Genomic DNA, 24,637 nt, shown 5'->3' on the forward strand with positions numbered 1-24,637 from the left:
TGTTACAGAGTTTGAACATGGCTCTAGAAAAACTGTTATGTTTTGGACAGGGGGATTATATGATGATATTTGTGTTTTAGACAATAGCTTTGGTTGCTATATGGAGATTCCAAATAAAATTGGAAATAAGAGGTTACTCTAATAAACCAGGCAAGAGAAGGCAGTAATCTGGATGAGGCTAGCTGCTTTGGGAATGAAGCATATCTGGAGATTTTGAAAATGCACCATCAATAGAACTGAGAAAGCTGTAGCACATCAAGGATGAGGGAGAGCAATGAGCCAAAGGCCATCCTGAGGTTTCCAGCTTGCACACGGGTTGATGGTGGATGGGGTGGGGTGGGGATGATGATTTTGGAGCACATTTAGTCCAAGGCACCTTCAGGACACCCAAAAGGGGTGTAGCAGTTGGACTGAAGCTCTTGTAAAAGATCAGGAACAGAGTTCCAGGCATCCATTATAATACGACACAGGTGACACAGCTCAGAGGGAACCTACAGGAAGAGGGGAAGGCACAGGGTCTCACCTGGGTGGCGCCAACGCATGAGAAATGGGCAAAGGGAGAGGAGCTCAGTTGTGAGTTGGAGGACAAGCCAGGGAGGCAGGGAGAATCCCAGGAGAGTTTTGTGCTACTAAACAAAGGAAGAAGGATGCTTGAAGGAGGAGACGGTCATCACTGTCAAATCCTGCTGAGAAGCCAACTTAGACAAAGCCTGAGAAGTGCTCCTGGGATTTATCAACAAGGAGGTGTCCTTGGCAAGAGCATTTGACTAAGGGAGGTGGGAGTGGAGGCCAGATTGTGTGAAGTGAGGATGTAGGAGGTGAGGAAGTAGAGGGAGGGGGGCAGTGTTGACAATCTTTAAAAAGTTTCGCTGTGGAGGGGAGGAGAGAGACAGGGGGGCCTCCAGGGAATAAAGACCAGCATGTGGGAGGCTGGGGAAAGCAGGAGGAAATACCAAGTCATGCAAGAGGTATGAAATCAAACTCTCAGCTTAGAACCAAAATGGGCAGAAGTAAATCAAATGGGCTGAGCCCATCAAAAGGAAGGACTATGGGTTCATGTAACATGGATGAATCTCCAGCACATTTTGCTGAGAGAAAATAGCAAGACTCCAAAGGCTACTTGTGATATGATTCCATCTACCTTACCCTCAGAAAAGGCAAAAACCACAAGGACAAAAACAAAAAACAAAAAACCCACAGATCAGTGATTACCAGGGGCTAGAGGTGAGGGGAGAGGTTGACTATGGAGGGGCACGGGGAAATAAGGGGGGGTGATGGATCTTAATCTGTATCTTAATTCTGTTCATGGTTACAAGACTTGTCAAAACTCATAGAACTGCACACCAAAAGGAATACATTTGACTGAATGTAAATTACAGCTCAATTAAAAAACAAACAAACAAACAAACAAAAAGTGGCTGATAAAAAGTGTCTATCAAAGAGGGTACTAGGGGGGCTTCCCTGGTGGCGCAGTGGTTGAGAGTCCGCCTGCTGATGCAGGGGACGCAGGTTCGTGCCCCGGTCCGGGAAGATCCCGCATGCCGCGGAGCGGCTGGGCCCGTGAGCCATGGCCGCTGGGCCTGCGTGTCCGGAGCCTGTGCTCCGCAACGGGACAGGCCACAGCGGTGAGAGGCCCGCGTACCGCAAAAAAAAAAAAAAAAAAAAAAGAGGGTACTAGTAATAATCATCTATGTGTGGGGACCCATCCTATCCTCAGGTCACCTTTGAAAGGGGACTTGTTGAATCTCTGACCAAGTAGGCTAAGTCAGCAGCATAAAATCCTCACCTCCCTCTCCCAACCTCAACATAACTTTCAAGCCAGCTTCATATGGATGCATGTCTACTATACTGCAATGGGCTTGGGGTTGCTTAATGGACAACTTAGGGTCTTAAGCCTACCCTTCTCATCCTACCTCCCATTAGGGCCCTGTATGAGCCCTTCTTTCTAGGTGAAGGGTCCTCTTAGTGTATTAAATACCTTATCCTATTACAACTCTCTCTCTATCATTTACCTCCCGCTTTCTTCAACACACCTGTGCTGACTTCTCTCTGTCCATCAAAACCTTACTTCACCTTCAGACTCTGCATCAAAGTTCAAGGTGCCCACTCCTCAGTGAAATCCCCAAACTCTGCCCAAATCATGCAGCATTTATCACATTCTTATTGGGATCCCCTGTTCTCTATCCCAACAAAAACTTGTTCTCCCAATGAGATTAAAATTCTGTTCAAAGCTGAACCTTCTTCTTACTTTTCTTAATATCCCCCAGGCCCAAATGTAATGCTTTACCCTTAGCTAACACTCAGTTAATATTTAATGACTGAATAAAGGCCGATATAAAAAAAGTTCCAGGGGAGTAGTTTACTCCAAAGTAAAGCAGGTCCAAAATATTCCCCAAGTACAAAGAAGACAGGAAAATATGCAATTATAAGTACATATCAGGAAACACTTCCAGTGACTTTGCCTTGAATTTAACCATTCCAAGATCATGGGTCATTTCTATCTATTTTCCTATTAGTTTTCCCAAACGCATATTACCAAAAATTCAGCATACCACTTCACATTCAAAATCATTTTTTTAAATGACATTTATTTCTCCTGATAAAATTGAAATGAAAATCTCTCCCTCCATTTCCTGATAATCTGATTCCAGTATGAAAGGTGATCAATGTGATAGAGGTTAATTTTGAGATTTTAAGAGACGTATGGAGGAATCATTAAAAGCACAAACTCTGGGCTTCCCTGGTGGCGCAGTGGTTGAGAGTCTGCCTGCTGATGCAGGGGACACGGGCTCTTGCCCCGGTCCGGGAAGACCCCACATGCCATGGAGCGGCTGGGCCCGTGAGCCATGGCTGCTGAGCCTGCGCGTCCGGAGCCTGTGCTCCGCAACGGGAGAGGCCACAGCAGTGAGAGGCCCGAGTACCGCAAAAAAAAAAAAAAAAAAAAGCACAAACTCTGAAGCCAGCCTGCCTGGAGTTTAGTATCAGCTCTGAGACTTGCTAGCATGTACTTTGGGGCAACGTACTTGACCTCTTGTGCCACATTTTTTCCCTTGTCTCTAAAATGGAGTTAATAAATAGCACCTGCATCTTAGGGGTCTTTAATGATTAAATACACAAACACATGGATTAAATACACAAATACGTATGGAATAGTTCTTAGAATATCACCTGGCACGTAGTAAGTACTGTTAAGAATAGATGTTATTAGTGGTAATTCCAATATCAATCTGCATCTGAATTTGAAACCTAGAACCAGTCATTGGGACCAGTCAGAAGTCAGACTTAACAACCCAAGATTTCTAGTCTGAGCTCAGACAAGGTCCTGGTAAAGACCCTCAGATAAATTTTTAAACTTTTCACACTTTTTCTACCTTCTGCTTGGTTTTCCCTAGTAACATAAAGAATATGCACAAGAAAATGGAAAGCAGAGTGTGCTTTGGAGAGTGTAGAAATCAGATCATTGGGTGGTTTATAATCTATATTGTTATCTGGGGCAGAAAGCTTCATCCTGTGCTTCACAGCCTTACCTGGTTAAACTCTGGGTCTCAGCCAATTTCCTGACACATGCTGGGTGGCAGAGTAAAAGTCAACCCTCCCAGGAAAACAGAGACTGGGTGGGGCTCTGGAGGCGGGGATGGGGTGGGGAGTAGATACAAACTTTGGTATCTGGGCATCTCCTTGAAACAAAGGTATAGAGGAAATGAAAGCATGATTCCCATTTCCCTTACGTCTAGCCATCCAGGTTTGGTTAAAACCTATCTTCCGCATTCTTAGGGTTCCTTATAGGTTTTTATATTTACCTTCTCATTGATGTCTGTAGCCTTCAAAACCACCTCTTCCATTATTAGTCTACAGGCCTCTTCGACAAATTTTTCTCCTGCTTTTGCATCTGTTGTGGGGCCATTCAGTATGACTCCATCCACGAAAACAGTGTTCTTCCTGCTGGGAACCATCTCTTGTGGATTGATATCTCCTGGAAGCACACAATCAAACCGTGTTTGAGAGATAATCTAATTCGACCACAGAACAAAACACAGGGGAAATGGCTCACCGTCCCACCTTCAAAGGGCATACCTTCTTTTAATACATTTGAGGCACTGAAGCTGACAGCTTCTTATGGTGCCCAATGGCATGACAGAGTTAAAGAAAGAAATTTCCATTTTCCATTCCTGCAACATCTTGTTTAGCATCAGGGAGCGTGGAGGAGCTCAAGCAACATAAATTCAACCCATTTTACTCACTCATACAAACATCTTTCAGACACATGTACAAAAAGATCTTTGTAAACACAAGCCCATGTCTAGTTCGTGGGCACACACTCTCTTGTAATTTAAGGATGACCATACATTTCCTTTTCATAAGTCATTCCTAAAGAAGAAGAAGTAATGTCAACATGCCTTTTCTCTTAACTTTACGTTTTAAGCCTGTGATTAAATGCCCTTCTGCCTTGTCTATGAAACCCCTCGTTAAACCCGCTCGGCCATTTCCTACTGAGAGAAGGAGAAAAGAATGTGAGCAGTGTCGCAATTCCTGTAAACCCGTATTTATAACACCTTTAAACTTTTCAAACTTGCAATTTAGGCAGAAGGATGGAGCAGGACATTTTCAGGACTGGACAGTTGCCAGTCAGTGACTAAAGGTTAAAAGTCAACATGGAAATCTATATCTGAGAATAAAGGTTACTGCCTACCCAAAATAGCCCTCCTCCAAAATAATTCTGGCAAGTTAATCCAGATATGCAACCAATATCTGCCTCAAGCTCTGACTCCACTGTGTTCTCTTTTTCTGATCACTATCTCTTTCCTCCTTATAATGTATATGTTCACTGAGTTGTGGAAATTTACAGAAACAATTTTTAAAGTATTTTTCAGCACCTCAGCTAGCACAGCACCTCACTTATTCTTTGTAAATACACCTTAAATATGCTGACGGTCTGTATTTCAAACATTTTTATACTTATCGAGGGTTCTAACTGTATTAACAGTTATTATAACCTGGAGCCCATCTTCTCCTCGCAGTTAAATGTTTGGTACAATTCCGTGGTTTCCTAAACCCTTTAATTCTATGACTGGCAAACTCAAATGGTGTCCACGAAGACAGATAAAAATGTCACCAGAAGATTCCCCAATTTGAGAAAGATAGAATCTGTAGCAAAGGATCGATCTTTTATCCTCACACCCAAGGGTAAACCATCCAGAGCTCCCACGATGAATTTCAGTTCCATCCTTCACTTTCACTTATCTTTCACTTGCAAAGATGTATTTGACTTGGTTTAGGACAAATGGTGAAGCCCTGGAGTTGAGCTTTTGGATGGAAATGATCTACACCTAAAGGCACTTTCCTCCCCCCAAATTTTAGGTTGTAAAAATAAATTGGAAAAGAGGGCAATTATTCAGGGAACCCTGGTTATGTAAGTGGGCAGTGCTATTATTAAGCACATGAAAAAAGTTCGATTTTTTTCTAACCTCATTAGTAGGATTTCAGGTTTTTATTGCCCAGGGAATAGCAACCACTCTGTAGGCCTCTCAGAGTTTCTCTCTCTCTCTCTCTCTCTAACACACACACACACACAAATGTCAAACACCCACTTGAAACCAGAATAGCAGAGAAATTGAAATTAAAATTGTCTGTTTCTCCACAGCCATCAATTACAGAAATCGCCCATAATTCAAACAATTATATAGGAGAAAATACTACTTTAAAAAAACTAAATAGAATTGGGTATAGAATATGCGTCTTTTCTTGATAGAAATGTTTTATTTCTATTACCAGATGTGATCATGTCGCTCTTTCCCCACTACATTTGCCCAACTGGAAAAGACCCTCCAGAGACTGAACAGTCAGTCAAGCTGTGATCTTCTGGGGATGCACACCCAGGACCTCCCATCTAACTGCTAGAGTTGATAGCGGTAAATAATGAAATTGTTCAATGGGAGGAGTGTTCCATGAAGAATATACCCAGAATCTGTCTGCTCTTCATTCCCCGCTCTCTTATCACCATCAAACACTTGGGTTAGCCTTTCAACTAACCCCCGGCTGCCACCCTGCCCTATGTACCGTGTAGACAATTCTCAACATAGTAGCTCCTATGTGTCTTTGAAAAGATGGCACATCACATGATGACTCCTCTATTCAAACCATTCAATGACCCCTTATCTCATCAAATTAAAAGTCAAAGTCCTAATAATGACCTCTAAGGCTTTAAATGAACTCCTCCCCCATTATCTCTTGGAACTCAAACCTCATCTCTTATTCCTGCCCTCAAAGCTCACCATGTTTCACCCACCTTCTCCTCTTCACTCTTCCTCGACTCTTTTCTTAAACACCAGCTTCTCAGCGAGGTGTCCCCGACGACCCCATTTCACACTGCACCACTCCCCTCCCCCACCTTCTTTCTCTGCTTTATTTGACTCAAGAGCAGTGACATACAATTCTTATTAATTTACTTGTTTAAATATTGTCTCTGCAACAGAGGTTTTGCTCTATGGGAACATGAGCTTGTGTCTGTTCCACAGCACCCAGAATGTGCCTGGCAGTTTGTAGGAGTTCCATAAACATTTGTTGGCTATTAAATTTAAAAAGCCCGGGACCCTGGTTCCCTCCACCATTCAGTGATCATGTCCCTTCCTCTGAGGTGCCATCGCAGGTTGCCAGCCCTAACCGAGGAGGAAACACCTTTGGTAGGAATAGGGCAGACATGGAACTCCATTCATGGGCTAGAGAAGGGGCAGCAGGGGCTGCAAGAAGGACCTGGAGAACAGGGTCAACAAGGCAAAACTGAGTTTGCAGTCTGGGTTATCAAAAGAAACAGTTGGTGAGAGGCTCTCACTTTCCTCCCTGAGCCGTTCTTTTCACCAAGGCCACTCCTACTCTCTCTTTTCCCTCCTTCCCTTTTTTGTAGTCATATGACTTCTGAAAGTCAGTCCATAACAAATCTCATTCCAGGAACCACAATTCCAAGCGTGGAAGCCAGTCAATCCTGAAACACTCCAACTTCTGAATTTCCACCAATTCCTCAACTCCATACTTTCCAAACCCCTATCTATATAAGCTCAACTTCTGTTTTGTTTAAAGAGATGCCCAGCTCTGCCTTGCTGAACAAACAATAAATTCAGCTTCAAATATTGTTTCAGAGATTCAGTCATGGCCTCTTTCATTGACATAGGAGTAAATGAATTAATACAGACGAAGACCTAAAACAATGCCTGCCTGGTGTGTAGTGGGCACTCAATAAATGTTTGAAATATTAGCTAACTCAGTAAGTGTAAGTTAATAGTAGTAGGCAGTCAAGACTATTTATTTATTTATTTAATTTTATTTTCGCGGTACGCGGGCCTCTCACTGACGCGGCCCCACCCCCGCCGCGGAGCACAGGCGCAGGCCCAGCGGCCATGGCTCACGGGCCTAGCTGCTCCGCAGCACGTGGGATCCTCCCGGACCGGGGCACAAACCCGTGCCCCCCGCATCGGCAGGCGGAATCCCAACCACTGCGCCACCAGGGAAGCGCAAGACTATTTATTAAATACATAAACAAACAGGAGTAAATTACATGCGACAGTAAGCAATGACAGTAGAAAGGGAGATCTCAGAGTAATCGGATGCCCAGGGTAACGAACTCTAAAGTGGCTGGTGAGTTACCCCTGGAAGAATGGGAAGACGAAGGCTCAGTGGGAAGGGACTGTCCTTATGAAGAGAGTTGAACTTCTGGCAGCAGCCAAGCAGTTCAGCCCACGTGGGGTGGGCAGCTGTCCAGACTTCCCACCTTGTCACTTTCCACCTTGCACCGTGGTTATCTGTGTAGAGGTTTTATTTCTTGCACCAGATTGTAAACGCCTACAGAAGGGATCCATGTCTCAATTTTCTGGACATTCCAGAAAACCGTTCAGCCGTTGGCATTCGTAGGCACTCAGCAACTCTCTGAGGACTGGCTGAGTGTATTGTTATCCTGGAGGTCATCTTATCTAACCCTTTCATACAGTCCCCCAAATCCCCTCCCCAACCCAGTGGCTGATACAACAGGAGAGCTGAGTTCTAGTCTCTCAAGTTCTTTGATCCTGGAATAATACATCCTCTCTGTGCTTCAGTTTCCTCATCTATAAAATAGGAGATAACCTGAGGAAAGTGCTGGGCTGGCTGCACCCTCACTTACACTAACAGTACTGAAATATACTAACATTGCAGGTGGGTTTAGGTACCACTGTTCTGGTTGACCTCTAAGATGCTTCCAGAATCTTAACATCTTCGTTTGCCTGGCTTCCCTCTTATCCTTTAATAATTATGTTTTTCATTTCAACAAACGTGTTATTCACCTACCATGTGCCACACAGCAGGTGGGGGCTAAAGACAGGAATTGGATCATCTCCTTGAGGATCTCAAAGTCTCTTTGGGGAGTTAGGTGCTGAAAATTTACAAGAATAAAAGACATGTGGGGTAGGCTCTGTTCTAAAAATTTTATAGATTTAGCAAATTTAGTTGTCACAAAATTTCCAGTTAGTTACTCAGTTTTATAGTTGAGGAAGCTGAGACACAGAGGGTTTAATTGGCTTGCCCAGGGTCACAGAGCTGGTAAGTAGTGAAACTGCGGTAAATAATATAATATAGTGAAGTTCTACAAAGGAGCAATGAGATACTGCTCTATGGGCAGCTACAGTTTGGAAGGCAGTGTTAGGGAGTTAGTAATGACAGCAAGATGGATTAGACTCGGTGTCTGTCCTCGGTAATTGAGAGCCTCAGAGTTTGAATAATGCAATAGAAGATAAAGGGTGTCAAGTGCCGTGAGAAGAATACCAATAAAATGTTTTGAATGTAAGCAATGTAGACATTTAGGGTTAAGGCTTAGGGGTATAGGAGAAGTTGAGGTATCAGAGAAGGCTTCTGAATTGGAAGACCTGTCTTCTCTTTAAATATCTGCAGTAAGAAATAATAATAATAATTTTAAAACCTCATCTTAAAGTAGCAAGTCCATGACAAACAGCTGCGAGTGGCCGCAAAGCTTCTCCTACAGTGACTCAATATGCATTTGTGCCATTTCTTCAGGCTTTTACACTAGATGGGTAGACAAAGCAAGTCTAATTTCTCTTCCATGGGACTCTAATCCAAACACATGAAGACCTTTATCAACTCTCATCTAAATCTCTTATTTTGCCAGTTAAAACTGTTCCAGTTTCTTCCATGGATCTGATAGACCATGGTTGTTAGTCTGGGTCAGTTTATTTCTATCTTACAAAATGAGGCATACCCCAGGTGTGGTCTCACCAACTCAAAATACAGTGAATTGGTATTTCCCCTTCTCTGGTCTTCATGATTCCATTAGTAAGGCTTCTATTAGCATCCTAGTTGATTCCAAAGCTTAAGCTTTGAAACCAGGCAGATCCTGGCCCCAATTCTAACCATGTTGCTGTGATCTTACCCATATCACTTAACTTCCATGTGATCCAGATTTCTTATCTGGCCAACAGAGAAAATAGCCATGCCTATTGCACTGAGTCATTGGGAGGGTTGAATGTGGCTGTACGTGCAAGCTGCAGAGCCTACTGCCATGAGTAGAGTACAGGACACAGAGTATGGGGACCTTTACTGTGGCTAAGTCTACATGAACTCTTCCAGCACCCACATTACACTGCTGGCCCAGGTAAAGTTTAGAATCAATAGCCTTAGGTCTTTGTCAGAAGGTCTGCCAATAAGAGCCAAGCTTCCCATATGAGATTCTTTAATTGTTAAGAGCAAAACAGCACTAGGAAAATAACTCTTGCTTCCAAAGGATGGAAAGAGGAACAATGGATCAAAAGTGAATCCAGGCATCTGGTGGGGAGGCCAAGGAACTCTTCAGAAAACTTGTGCCAAAAACATTGGGGCCCCAGGGAGAGCTAAGGGTCAGGATCTGGAGAGCCCAGTAGGCCAGTCCAAGATAGGAATGAGAAGCAAAGCCTGGGAAAAGAGGATAGTATTAATTAATAAATTAATAAGGGCCTACCGTGTACCAAGCACCAGCCTGGTGCCTGGGAATACAGAAATTAAAAAACACAGAATCTCTGCTCTCAAGTTGCTAAAAGTCTTGAAAGACAATATCCAGGGGGCCAGGGAGAAGAAAAATAGAGCTGAACAAAAGTTGAAGAGACATTCTTCTGTTCTGGAGTTTTCCAAGTCAGGTGTCTCTTCTAAGCTCAAAAAAGTGCACACCTAATTTAGTCAATGTACCTGGTCCTGTAAGACTTACACATTGTTTGCATCCCTTTTGAATTTCACAACCATTTTAAGTCATTTTTGTTGTCTTAGAAACAACACGCCAATGCCAGGGTAACTACGAGCAGTCTACAAGGAAGAAGGTTATAGGAAATAAATATTAGGAAATAAATATTAAGAAATAACAATAATACAAAGCAGTGGCCACAGAAGCTCTGAAGGTGTGGGTAGTAGCAACAAGTACAGGGACTGAGTGTCTGAATCTAGCTCTGTGATTGGTAGAATCATAGACCTGACTTAGAGACCAAACCATGTCCACAGTACAGCCCCCAAATATGAAGTCACAGGAGAAAATGGCAAAACTATTTTCATAACTTTAGTCAGCTAGAGATGGGCACCCAAAGGCAAAAAAAGAAAAGAAAAGAAAAGAAAATTTAAATCACTCAGTCTCATTTTGGGGGTTAAACTCTCTTTAGTTGAAATATACAGTGAGTTAATACTTCTTTCATTTATACTTCCCAAAATATTTTTTTTTTTTTTGCGGTACGCGGGCCTCTCACTGCTGTGGCCTCTCCCGTTGCGGAGCACAGGCTCCGGACGCGCAGGCTCAGCGGCCATGGCTCACGGGCCCAGCCGCTCCGCAGCATGTGGGATCTTCCCGGACCGGGGCACGAACCCGTGTCCCCTGCATCAGCAGGTGGACTCTCAACCACTGCGCCACCAGGGAAGCCCTATACTTCCCAACATATTTACTGAATACCTGCTATGCATAAGACACTGGGGTAGGCACTGTGGGAGGCTCAAAGATGGATCAGACACACAGACAGTGACTTCAAAGTCCAATAAGGAAAATTAGACACGTTTATGAATACCTAGAATCCCATCCAGAAGGTATAAAGCATGATACTTGAGGTCAGACAAAGCACACACTGAAATTCCAGAGGAGGGCTTCTGACTGTGAGAAGCAGAAAGTTCTCTTAGATGATATTTAAGATGGTCCTTCATTCAACCATTCAGCAAATACTTACTTAGTGCCTCTTATGTTCAGAACACTGTGTGAGGCATTGGAAGCCGAGCCATGAACAAGAAGACACAAATTTACACTTACTTGGGATGAATGGGAGACATAGTTAATAAAAAGGCAAACAGATAAATAATTAAAATAACTGCAGACTCCAATAAATGCTCTGAAGGAAATTACCTGAATGACTTGATAGGATGAAAATAAGGAGGTATTTCAGATCTGATCAGGGGAAAGTATTTCTGAAGAAGAAACATTTGGATTGAGATGCAAATGAGGAGAAGGTTCCAGATGTAAAAAGACATGAAAAGAGAATAGTCCAGAAAGAAGGAACAAAAAATGCAAATAATCTATAAATTGTCCTTTTAAAGGAATAGAAAGACATCAGTGTAGGCCAGTATGAGGACGAGGGGAAGGAGGAATAGAGTGAGCTTTGGAAAGACAGACGGGGAGCAGGTTAGGTAAGGTGTTTTATTCTAAAAGCAACAGGTAGCCACTTAAAGATTTTAAACAAAGGAGTAACATGATCTGGTTTACATTTCTAACAGATTTCTCTGGTACCTTGTAGAGGATGGACTGTCTGAGTGCAGACGTGGAAACAGGGAGATTGCTTAGGAGGCTACTACAGAAGTCCGGGCAACAGAGAATGGTGGCTTTGATCCAGAAGACGTAGGAAAAGCATTGCAATCTGGGAAATTTTAGTGGTAAAGCCAAGAGGACTTGCTGATGAAGTGGGTGCAGGGGGTCAAGAAAACAAAAGACTCTTAGATGACAGGGCCTTATGCTGATACAGGGACCACTGGAAAAGGGCAGTCGGGTCAATGTGTGGTAAGGTGGGGATGGAGAATCAAGATTTTTGACTGATTTGTAGAAATTGGTTATGATGGGGTAGAAACAAAGATTATGGCAAGGACATTCATAACCAAAAAGGAAACTGAACTAGGCAAAAAAATGTGTGTGTGTGTGTGTGTGTGTGTGTGTGTGTCCAGGAAACCTCAAGTACTTCTGTTTGTCCAAGGGGCAGGGTCTGTAAATGGCAGAAGTGACTGACTGCTGAGAGGTGACATGGGCACCAATCTTGCAGGAACCTCACTGGAGACTGAGGAATGTGTATGTTACTTGGTAGGCAATAGGGGGCCATTGAGAACTTCTGATGGGATAAGAGGAGTGCTTTAGAAAGATGAAGTGGGTACCAGTGTCGAGTTTAGGTGGGAAATCAAGAGTTCAAGTTGGGGAGACATGACGGCAATAATCCAGGCCAGGGAGAGGGAGGACATGGACTAGATAATAGACAAGATGGGGGGTTATATTTATTTTGACTTCTCGCCTACAATATTATTACTGCAAACTTGAAGTCAGGAATCCCGTGTCTTTCTAATGAGCCCTACAACTGTACATGGATAGTATAGTTTTCTATCCTCCAGTAAGTCTATGTTCTAAAATGATCTTTGGATGAAAGGTGACAGAATAAGGTAGGAAAAGGTAATTTTGTGTATCCATACATCAGCTCCTCTCTTGCAAAGCATTGGATGAACACAGAACATTTCAGAACATGTTCCCATTACCCTGGGTTTTATTTTATGAGACCCTGTTGTGTTAGCATCTGGGATGTCAGTCAAAGGACTCCGATTCTGTGGAAACACCAAGGCATGCCCTTTAACAAAAGAGCTGGTTCCATCAACACCATCCATTCTCTGAGAGGACAAGCTTCTTAGAAGGGAGTCTCCAAGGAGCTCCTTAACATAGCTGTCAGTGCCCTGCCAATGGCCAATAAGTGCATGGTCACCATATACCCTATTTATTTATTTTTAATTTCAAAAATGTTTTCCTTTCACTGGGCACCAGGCCAGAAATTGGGTAACCTTCTGATGTTTTCAGGAGAATAGGATTCCCCAAGACACCTACTCCTATGGCTTGAGTAAACATTACTTGACAGGATCTACATGCTGGTATTGTAAGTCTTAGCTTGTCATATTGATGGCCAGCCCGTGAAACCACCCCCAGCCATCATCCCCCCTCTACACTTTATGAACTGATGGGTACTACTTCAGCTTACAGGGATGTGAATGCAGCCAGGCTCTATGAGAAAACTGGACTGGCATACACATATACTAAATTCCAGCCCAGGCTGGAGAACGTGGCTATGGATGGTGTCCTTTCATCTCGCTTATCAGCACCGTGCTCCCCAGAAGCTGCTCTCACCATGTCTGCCCCCTCCTTCACTGGCCACTGCCCCCCAGCGTCACCATTTCTGCTGGCACTTCCCCCTCTGCCACCTTGGCTCTGTACCCTCTCTGACTCTTCATCTAGCTTCTTGCCTACATATAGTTGGGAAACATTACATTTGACTTGTTGCTTTATCAGTGACTCCTGTGTTTTCTGAGATTTGAGGATGAGTAGGGAGAACGTCCATGTTGAGTTTGCTTGTTTGCTTGGGGAATTTTTGGCCTAATCGGCATCCCAACTGGAACCACTCTTCCCCCCAGGACACAGTCTGGGCAGCACTGTCAGTTAAGGTTTTCCCCTCTCATGCTATCTCCAAGTCTCAAGTATTCCAGATCTCCAGATTTGCCTTGGCTCCTGTCTTTTCCAAGGCCTCATTATTTAGCTCTCTCTCCAATTCTGCGAGTTCTCCCAAATCCTTCCAGTCAACTCCCCCTTCTAGTGAGCAAGAGTCTTTCTGTGTTCTGTGAAAACAGAGAACCATAACTAATATTCTGAAAAACTTGACTTCTGTAGAAATTCCCAACTAAGGAAAGTTAAAGACAACTACACACAGCTTAATAAGTATATTCTCTGTGCCTTCAGAGTTTCCCACCTATTTTAATTGTTCTGCAAAACTTAGAGGTCATCCAGTTCCTGTCAAAAAATAAATATTGCATTTTTTCTCTTTTTAAAAATATTCCACTTATGTACAAGTCAGGATGTTTGTGGCCAGTGGGTAGAGCACTGTCTTAGCAAAAAAGAGTCTAGACAGCCCTGCCAAAAAGAAATACAATTCCAGCCACCTGTGTGATTTTACCTTTTCTAGCAGCTTTTCTAGTAGTAGTATGGCAGAAAGGGAACAAAAATATAATTGCATTTAGAAAATAACAATAGCTAACATTTATTGGATACTTGCAATGGATCAGGTACTGAGCTAGGTACCTTATATGTGTTACTTCATTTAATTCTCATAATAATTATCTTCATTAACTCAATTTTACAGGTAGGAAAACTGAGGCCAGAGAGATGAAGAGAATTATAAGTGACAGAGCCAGAATTCAAAGCCAGGCAGCCTGAGTTCGGATATCATGTTCATAATGACTATATTCTAGCTTTTTCCAAAAAAAGGTGAATAAAGAGATATTGTTTCTCATGTCTTATCAACCACTCTAAACTATTTGGACACATATTTTATACTCCTAAAGCAATAAGCAATTATCTGGGAACTATGTATTAAATTGTAATGTGCTGCAATGTAATATATAGTTTTAAAACCAATTTGCTCAAGTGTTGACTGCAGGATTTTAAATGATTCCACTTAACCTGCAATTTAAGTGAAAATTTAAATACATGCTATAAATGGGTACCTCATTTACATTATCCATTGATTAACTCTGATGTAATGCTCATTTGTGCCCGGGGTACTGCCTCCTAGCCTAGGCTTTTGGAAGGTCATCTTCTAGGTCAGTAGTGGGCAATTACCCTCAGCTCAGTATTTCAACACACATGCTATGACATTCACACGTGGCCACCCTCAAATGCAGAGAACATCACTTACCAAAACCTCTTTATGGAGTGTATTACATGAGACTGGAAAGAATATACTGAGAAGCTGCTTGGGATGGCAATAAGACCTCTCCAAGAAGCATCTTTAAGTGAAAATAGATGCTCTAAACTGCCTTCTAAGGAGGGAGGACTCTTACTTGCAGGGCAAATGCATTGCTAAATGGGGTATGCAAATTTGGGTTCAGAGATGAATTGCTCAGTAGAGAAGAGGGTGAGGCAACCACCAGCATCTTTCTCCTCATCCTTTATGCTACACAGACTCAGCCTCACCTCCATATAAAATCAGAGCAAATATTCCAAAATTTTAACCTACCTGGGAGCCAACACAGTCACATAAACTGCATTATAGACGGTGCCCCTGAAATGGCAAACGTGGCACCTCTGGGGGATGCCCACACATCTCATTGCTACTCTTATGTTGATAAGTGAGGCACTCACAGAACACTGCATAAAAGACCATAAAGGCATTGGTCCGGGCTAGTCTACAGCTGAGACCCAATGAGGCATGAGTTTAGAGCCATCTAGAATATGTGCCAAGGTGGGGTTCTGGCCAATTTTGTGTAGGATCATGGGATCTTAGAGCTTGAAAAGCACTTACAGATAATTTGGGAAATGTCCTCATTTTGAATTTGAGAGAACTGTGATTCAGTGGCACACAGACTGTTTGATGTTTATGTATCCCCTTCTGTAAGTCTATTGGATCCTCTAAGGGCTGTCCACACTACACCTCTCAGAAGTGTTTAGAACCTATTTCACATAATAATAGCTACTATTTATTCAGCCCTTCTATGTGCCAGGTTTGATAAGTCCTTTACAAACAGTAGCACCTTTATCCTACACAACAACCCTGTGAAGATACAAACAACTAAAACCCACTCTGGTTAAGTTAAGCAGAAAAATAATTTATTGGGAGGGTGTGTAAGTTATCTATAGTTGTGTAACAAATGACCCCAAAACTTAGTGGATTAAGTCAACAAGGATGTATTATTTCCTGTGATCCTGTGGCTTGGCTAGGTCTGGGTAGTTTTTCTGGTCTTCCCTGTGCTAACTCACACACCTGCAGCAACTTGTATGTTGGCTTGGAGCCGAGTTCACAGCTGGGAAGACTGAGATAGCTGGACCTCTCTCTCCTCGTGGGCTTTCATTATCCAAGAGATTTGTTGGGTCTTCCTCAGAAGGTGATGGCAGGTCTGAAAACAGTGAAGGAAAAAGCTGACAAGCTTCTTGAGATCTCAGATTGGATGTCACACAACTTTTTTTTTCTTTTGTTACTTTTGACACACTCTGTTGGTGAAAGCAAGTCACGAGGAAAATTGTACTCAAAGATACAGGAAAAAGCTCACCTCTTGGTGACAGAAGGCAACATCACATTGCCAAGTGTATGCATTCTAGGAAGAAAGGAATTTGAAGCCATCTTTGCAATCCATCAGAGCCTACCCCCTGACCACAAATTATTCACATTCCTCCCATCTACAAAATACGCTCATTTCCATCCCAGGACCAACCCAAATCTTATCTCATTATAGAAACAGACTTCAATTCTGGGATCTCATGAGTTGTATCAAGTCTACAGACAGATAAGGCTGTTAAATTGCAGCTGCTCTTGATCCAGGGACCCATAAACTAAAACACAAGTTATCAGACACCACGCACAAACAGTGAGAAGAACAGGATAACTGCCACAGACACACCCAGGAAAGAATGAAAGGCCCAGGTCCAGGCACTGACCCATAGCAGTTCTGAAATCTAGCAAGGCGTATATTGCATATATTGAATGTGGTCTGATTCTGCCCTCTGGGATGGTTTCCTAACCCATTATTCTTTGTGACTCTTGGCTCTGCAATCTGGCAGAAGCGAAGAAACATCCCAGCCTCTGTGATATTCTTTGAGGTCGCATACAATGATGGGTAGTCGCAGACATGCAGCAGTGAGCTTGGCCTCACTTTCTTCTTCTCTCATCCGGACGCTTGGTTCTGGTTCCCCCGAGATGGCAACTACACAGAGAAACAACTTTCTTCCTCCAGCTCCTTTGACAGTCACACTTTGGCAACTGTGTATGCCAGCATTCATGGATTCCCACACAAACGCTAACCTGTCCATTCTTGATGGTGCTTCAGGAAGGCTGGTTAGTGACTCTTCTGTGACTTCCAACTTCCCCTTGTGGAATTTTCCTTTCACGGCTCCTCCTACATTTGTGTAAGGTTTAATTCCAATAATAAAGTCCTTATTCCACAATGCATCTTACATACAACCTGTTACTGCATTTAATCTTCATCACAGCTGTACAAGTTATAGACATCCCCATTTTACAGACAAGGACACTGAGGCTCAGAGAAGTTAGGACACTTTCCCATGACTTCACAGCTAAAATATGTCAGAGCTCAGATTTTACCTCAGATTTATCTGATTCCCAAGCCTATACATGTAATTCCTATTCTCCATCTACTGGGAGAAAAGGGATGGGAACAGTGGTGTGCTGCTAAAATTGTTTCTGAAGAAAAATAGATCCTGATAGATCTATTTCAATGTTATGGTATTTCCATCAAGCTAATTTCAAGGTACCAATAGTTTACAAATTGGCTTACAACATTTCTGAATATCTGACACTCATGAGCTGGTATGAAGTGGCTTCTGCCCACCACGGTATAGGGATCTAGGAAAACAAAAAAGGTCTTCAATAAGGAAATGTAATCATAGTTAACAAAAGTTGGGTAAGGTGGTTCTTTGGGTGTCTCATTCATGTGCAAGCTACCTGATTTCCAAGTGCTAGCACTTTCATCTCTTTGCCTGTGGCCTTTCTAATCTGCCCACTTACATAGCAAATCAGAAGCTCTGAAAAATTAATACCCATATCAGCATCCCTCAATCAACAAGCCATAAAAATTAATGTGTAAACATCCAGCTCTCTTGTCCTTCATATGGGATAACTCTGAGAGGTGTATTCTTCACTAACACTCCTAGTTACCCAGTGGAAGTAAGCTGTAGTTAAACTCAGTGATAACTTGCTTTATAAGGTATTCTCTGTTGGCCTCCCTGGGACCACCTTCCAAAGGTACTACTTATGCTCCAATCCTTGACTGCTTCTGGAAAATCCAAATCAAAACAAATGACTACTGTTTTTTGAATGCCTGTGGACCAGACAAACACTGTACTAGGTACTTATGTTACATGTCTTTATACGAATCTTCATAGCACCTTATGAGGCAAGTGTTACACCCAATTCTACAAATATGGAAATGTGGATCCAAGAGTTTGATTAACTTTATGCAGGTCACATAGCTGGCAGGGCAAAGAGCAGAGCTGATATTTAAACTATGATTGATTGCAATGTCTCTTTTCTTTCCACTAAACCATGCAGCCACTCTTGCCAGGGAGGTTGGACTAACACAGGTGAAACAATAAAAGAACAATTAACTGCTAAGCTGACATATTGTATTGAACACTTCTGGGAAAAAGTGTCATCATATGTATGTTCCACAATTACTTTCTAAAATTCTCTTTTGTTGTGCCATCAACTTGAAAAGTAAGGCCATGGACAAATATTAGGAAATTCAATTTTTCATAGATTTTCTTTCTCCTCTATCACTGCTTCATACAAATTAGGTACTGAAATAAAACTGAGCGGATAGCATAGCAGAATATACCATAAGGAAAATGCATATGAGGAAAATATGTTCCACGGATGTATTTTTTGGCCCACATAGCATCTGAAAGAACAGATATGTCATAAAATACCAACTAAGTCTCTATTGATTTTGTAAGCCGATACAAAGTATTAGAAGATCAAACAACACAGCATCCAGAGTGCTGAATTGGGAATAGGCTTATTGGCTAGGAAACTTAAACAAAGGGAAGATTTAGCAATACATTTAAGAGGCAAAAAATTGAGTGTGGGAATTTAAGATTTGTCAATGCTACAGCTAAATCACCAAAACAGATTTTAATATTTAACAACGGCTTGCAGACCTCAAGTAACTTAGATAGTTGCTCTGCAATATTTCCCACTAAGAAGCTCCTGGATGCTGAAATTCTTAGCACTGCACGAAGACATGGCAGATGCCGGTGGAAACAAATATAAATCCAACTCTGATTTAATCAGTATTTTGCAGAGTTGATTTCTTACATTTAATTATCTGCTGGACAATATGCACAGAAAGAACACTCTGGAATTTGGAATGGGGTAGGGGTCCTTGCCCCAAGTCTGGCTCTATATAGTTCTGTGGCTGCCAAGTAGTACTTTAACCTCTCTGGTTAAATGATTCTCTCAGTTAAATGGTGCTCTACAAGATGACTTGCCACCCTAACAGTCAGTGATTCTATGGCTAAAGCCCTTTTTCCAATTAAATTCTTATTCGTGTAATTAACATAAATCACATTCCAGCATTTCTAAAAGCAATCCTCATCAATGCTCTGCAGAACTGTGAATTCCTATAATGTTTCAGGACCTCCAAGGTAGTGGCTCAGGGGAGGAACTGATGGAGATGATGAGCAGGTGAGCCTGTTTTATCTCGAAAGCCTCTCTATACTGTTTTGCTTAAATAGAGTTCATAGGCATGAATGAATGAAGGAACACTTTGGCTTCAAATTACAATATGACTGGTTGACTTTTGGCAGCCATTACTTTCCCTTCTTTAAAAAGTGGAGAACTTATCTACTAAGCCTCTTGCCATGGGACACTTCATCAGCAGACCTGAGATCCAGCTTTACACACATTTGTCTTCGGCAACTGCACTCCCCCAAGACAGTGCCAGTGTCAAGGGCAGTCACTAAAGCAGCCAATTTCATTTGTTTCAAGGCTATTTGTAGCACGATTACATGTATGACCCTCAGGTATACTGAGAAAATATAGTACTGACGTACCTCGGAGATATTGCTGGTTCAGTTCCAGACAACCACAATGAAGCGAACATCAAATAAAGCGAGTCATGTGAATTTTTTGGTTTCCCAGTGTGTATAAAAGTCATGTTTACCCTATACTCTAAACAAAGGGAGGATTTAGCAATATATTTGAGGCAACAAATGAATTGTGAAAATTTAAGATTTGTCAGTGCTACAGCTACAGTTAAGTGTGAATTAGCATTATCTCTAAAACAAACAAACAAACAAAAACCCACTTAACTAAAAATACCTTGTTGCTAAAAAATGCTACCCATCACCTGAGCCTTCAGTGAGTCCCATTGCTGGTGGAGAGTCTTGCCTGGATGTTGATGCTGCTGACTGATCAGGGCAGTGGCTGCTGAAGGTTGGGGAGGCTGCGGCAGTTTCTTAAAACAAGACAGCAGTGAAGTCTGCCACATCAATTGACTCTTCCTTTCATGAATGATTTCTCTATAGCATGCAGTGCTGTTTGACAGCATTTGACCCACAGTAGATCTTCTTTCAAAACTGGAGTCAAACCTCTCAAACCCTCAACTAAAGTTTTTCTAAATCCTTTGTTGTCATTTCAGCAAGTTTCAAAGCATCTTCACCAGGAGTAGATTCCATCTCAAGAAACCAATTTCTTTGCTCAACCATAGGAAGCAACTCCTCATCTGTTTAAGTTTTATCATGAGATGCAATACTTCAGTTCCATCTTCAGACTCCACTTCTAATTCTAGTTCTCTTGCTGTTTCCACCACATCTGCAGTGACTTCCTCCACTGAAGTCTTGAACCCCTAAAAGTCACCCATGAGGGTGGGAATCAACTTCTTTCAAACTCCTGTTAATGCTGATATTTTGACCTCTTCCCATGAATCATGAATGTTCTTCATGGAATCTAGAATGGTGAATCTTTTCCAGAAGGTTTTTAATTGACTTTGCCCAGATCCATCAGAGGAATTCCTATCTATAGCCTTATTAAATGTATTTCTTAAATACATTGAAAGTTGAAATGACTCCTTGATCCATGGGCTGCAGAATGCATGCCGTGTTAGCAGGCCTGAAAACATCATTAATCTCTTTGTACATCTCCATCAGAGCTCTTGGGTAACTAGGTGCCTTGTCAATGAGCAGTAATATTTTGAAAGGAATCTTTTTTTCTGAGCAATAGGTCTCAATCATGGGCTTAAAACATTCAGTAAACCATGTTGCCAACAGATGTGCTGCATCCAGGCTTTCCTGTTCCATTCATAGAGCACAGGCAGGGTAGATTCAGCATAATTCCTAAGGGCCCTTTTTCAAAATGGTAAATTTCAAACTGGTAAACGAGCATTGGTTTCAATGTAAAGTCACCAGCTGCATTAGCCCCAAACAAGACAGTCAGCCTGTCCTTTGAAGCTCAGAAGTCAGGCATTGACTTTTCGTCTCTAGCAATAAAAGTCCTTCCAATAGAAGACTGCTTCATCTACATTGAAAATCTGTTATTTAGCGTAGCCACTTTTATTAATTATCTTATCTAGACTTTCAGGAGAACTTGCTGCAGCTTCTACATCAGTACTTGCTGCTTCACTTTGCACTTTGATGTTATGGAGACACTTCTTTCCTTAAACCTCATGAATCAACCTCTGCTAGCTTCAAACTTTTCTTCTGCAGCTTCCTTACCTCTCTCAGCCTTCCTAGAATTAAGGAGAGTTAGGTCCTGGCTCTGGATGTGGCTTTGGCTTAAGGGAATGTTGTGTCTGGCTTGATCTCTATCCAGTCCACTAACACTTTCTCCATATGAGCAAGAAGGCTGTTTCTCTTTCTTGTCATCCATGTGTTCACTGAGTAGCACTTTTAATTTCCTTCAAGAACTTTTCCTTGGCATTCAGAACTTGGCTAACTGTTTGGCACAAGAGGCCTAGCTTTTAGTCTGTCTAGGCTTTTCACATGCCTTCCTAAGCTTAATCATTTCTATCTTTTGATTTAAAGTGAAAGACTTGGGGGGACACCTTCAAGATGGTGGAAGAGTAAAACCTGGAGATCACCTTCCTTCCCACAGATACACCAGAAATACATCTACATGTGGAACAACTCCTACAGAACACCTACTGAACGCTGGCAGAAGACCTCAGACTTCCCAAAAGGCAAGAAACTCCCCACAGACCTGGGTAGGGCAAAAGAAGAAAGACAAAACAGAGATAAAAGAATAGGGATATAACCTGCACCTCTGGGAGGGAGCTGTGAAGGAGGAAATATTTCCACACACTAGGAAGCCCCTTCACTGACGGAGACAGTGGGTGGGGGACAGGAAGCTTTGGAGCCATGGAGGAGAGCACAGCAACAGGGGTGCAGAGGGCAAAGCAGAGAGATTCCCTCATAGAGGATCAGTGCCTACCAGCACTCACCAGACTGAGGAGCTTGTCTGCTCACACGCCAGGGCGGGTGGGAGCAGGGAGATGAGGCTCAGGCCTCGGAGGTCAGATCACAGAGAGAGGACTGGGGTTGGCGGCATGAACACAGCCTGAAGGGGGCTAGTGCACCACAGCTAGCGGGGAGGAGGTCCGGGAAAAAGTCTGCACCTGCCTAAGAGGCAAGAGACCATTGTTTCGGAGTGCGTGAAGAGAGGGGATTCAGAGCACCACCTAAACGAGCTCCAGACACTGGCGCGAGCCGCGGCTATCAGCGCGGACACCAGAGATGGGCATTAAACACTAAGGCTGCTGCTGCAGCCACCAAGAAGCCCGAGTGCAAGCACAGGTCACTATCCACATCTCCTCTCCTGGGAAACTGCAGCCCCCCACTGCCAGCATCCCGTGATCCAGAGACAACTTCCCCCGGAGAACACATGGCACACCTCAGGCTGTTGCAATGTCACGCCGGCCTCTGCCGCCACAGAGGACCTACAAAATACGGCTTGCCCCGTATTCTGTACCTCTCCCTCTCCCCGGCCGGAGTGAGCCCGAGCCCCCAAATCAGCTGCTCCTTTAACCCCGTCCTGTCTGAGCGGAAGAACAGACACCCTCAGGCGACCTACACACAGAGGCAGGGCCAAATCCAAAGCTGAAGCCCAGGATCTGTGCGAACAAAGAGAAAGGGAAATCTCTCCCAGCAGCCTCAGAAGCAGCGGATTAAATCTCCACAATCAACTTGATGTACCCTGCATCCGTGGAATACCTGAGTAGACAATGAATCATCCCAAGATTGAGGTGGTGGACTTTGGGAGCAACAATATATGTATTTTTCCTTTTTCTCTTTTTGTGAGTGTGTATGTGTATGCTTCTTTGTGTGATTTTGTCTGTATAGCTTTGCTTTTACCATTTGTCCTAGGGTTCTGTCTGTCCCTTTTTTTGTTTGTTTTTGTTTTTTTCTTGTTTTTTTTTGTTTCTTGTTTTTAGTATAGCTTTAGTGCTTGTTAACATTGGTGGATTTGTTTTTTGGTTTGGTTGCTCTTTTCTTTCTTTTTTTATTGCTTAAAAATGTTTTTTACTTTTAAAAATTATTTTTTATATTAAGAACTTCATTTTATTTTATTTTTCCCTTTCTTTCTTTCTTTTTTTCTCCCTTTTCTTCTGAGCCGTGTTTGGTGCTCCGGGCGGGTGTCAGACCTGTGCCTCTGAGGTGGGAGAGCCGACTTCAGGACATTGGTCCACCAGAGACCTTCTGTCTCCACGTAATACCAAACAGCAAAAGCTCTCCCAAAGATCTCCATCTCAACGCTAAGACCCAGCTCCACTGAAGAGCCAGCAAGCTACACTGCAGGACACCCTATGCAAAACAACTAGTAAGACAGGAACACAATTCCACCCATTAGCAGAGAGGCTGCCTAAAATCATAATAAGGTCACAGCCACCCCAAAACACACGACCGGATGTGGTCCTGCACACCAGAAAGACAAGATCCAGCCTCATCCACCAGAACACAGGTACCAGTCCCCTCCACCAGGAAGCCTACACAACTCACTGAACCAACCTTAGCCACTGGGGGCAGACACCAAAAACAAAGGGAACTACGAACTTGCAGCCTGCAAAAAGGAGACCCCAAACACAGTAAGTTAAGCAAAATGAGAAGACAGAGAAACACACAGCAGAAAGGAGCAAGGTTAAAACGCAGTAGACCAAACAAATGAAGAGGAAACAGGCAGTCTACCTGAAAAAGAATTCACAATAATGATAGTAAGAATGATCCAACACCTTAGAAAAAGAACGGACAAAATACAACAAATGTTTAACAAAGACCTAGAAGAACTAAAGAGCAAACAAGCAATGATGAACAACACAATAAATGAAATTAAAATATACTCTAGAAGGAATCAAGAGCAGAATAACTGAGGCTGAAGAACAGATAAGTGACCTGGAATATAAAATAGTGGAAATAACTACTGCAGAGCAGAATAAAGAAAAAAGAATGAAAATATTTGAGCACAGTCTCAGAGACCTCTGGGACAACATTAAACACACCAACATTCGAATTATAGGGGTCCCAGAAGGAAAAGAGAAAAAGAAAGGGACTGAGAAAATTTTTGAAGAGATTATAGTCGAAAATTTCCCTAACATGGGAAAGGAAATAGCCACATAAGTCCAGGAAGTGCAGAGAGTCACATACAGGATAAACACAGAGAGAAACATGCCAAGACACAAAGTAATCAAATGGGCAAAAATTAAAGATTGAAAGCAGCAAGGGAAAAACAAAAAATAACATACAAGGGAAATCCCATAAGGTTAACAGCTGATTTCTCAGCAGAAGCTCTACAAACCAGAAGGGAGTGGCATGATATACTTCAAGCGATGAAAGGTAATAATCTACAACCAAGATTACTCTACCCAG

General features: G+C 42.6%; 1 protein-coding gene across 1 annotated transcript in view; it reads right to left on the bottom strand.

The window, feature by feature from the left end:
• The window catches only part of GADL1 (GAD like acidic amino acid decarboxylase 1), a 390,875-nt gene that overhangs the window by 145,579 nt on the left and 220,659 nt on the right, over positions 1 to 24,637 (bottom strand). Inside the window, exon 4 of the mRNA XM_022553949.2 lies at positions 3,801 to 3,973. Coding sequence (XP_022409657.1) covers positions 3,801 to 3,953 — 153 coding nt within the window. The 5' untranslated portion in view covers positions 3,954 to 3,973. The remainder of the gene's footprint in view (positions 1 to 3,800; positions 3,974 to 24,637) is intronic.

This window comes from Delphinapterus leucas, chromosome 10, assembly GCF_059928025.1.
Source record: "Delphinapterus leucas isolate spDelLeu-1000000601 "Yukka" chromosome 10, BTC_Dleu_Yukka2, whole genome shotgun sequence".
In the NCBI taxonomy this organism is placed as follows: Eukaryota; Metazoa; Chordata; class Mammalia; order Artiodactyla; family Monodontidae; genus Delphinapterus; species Delphinapterus leucas.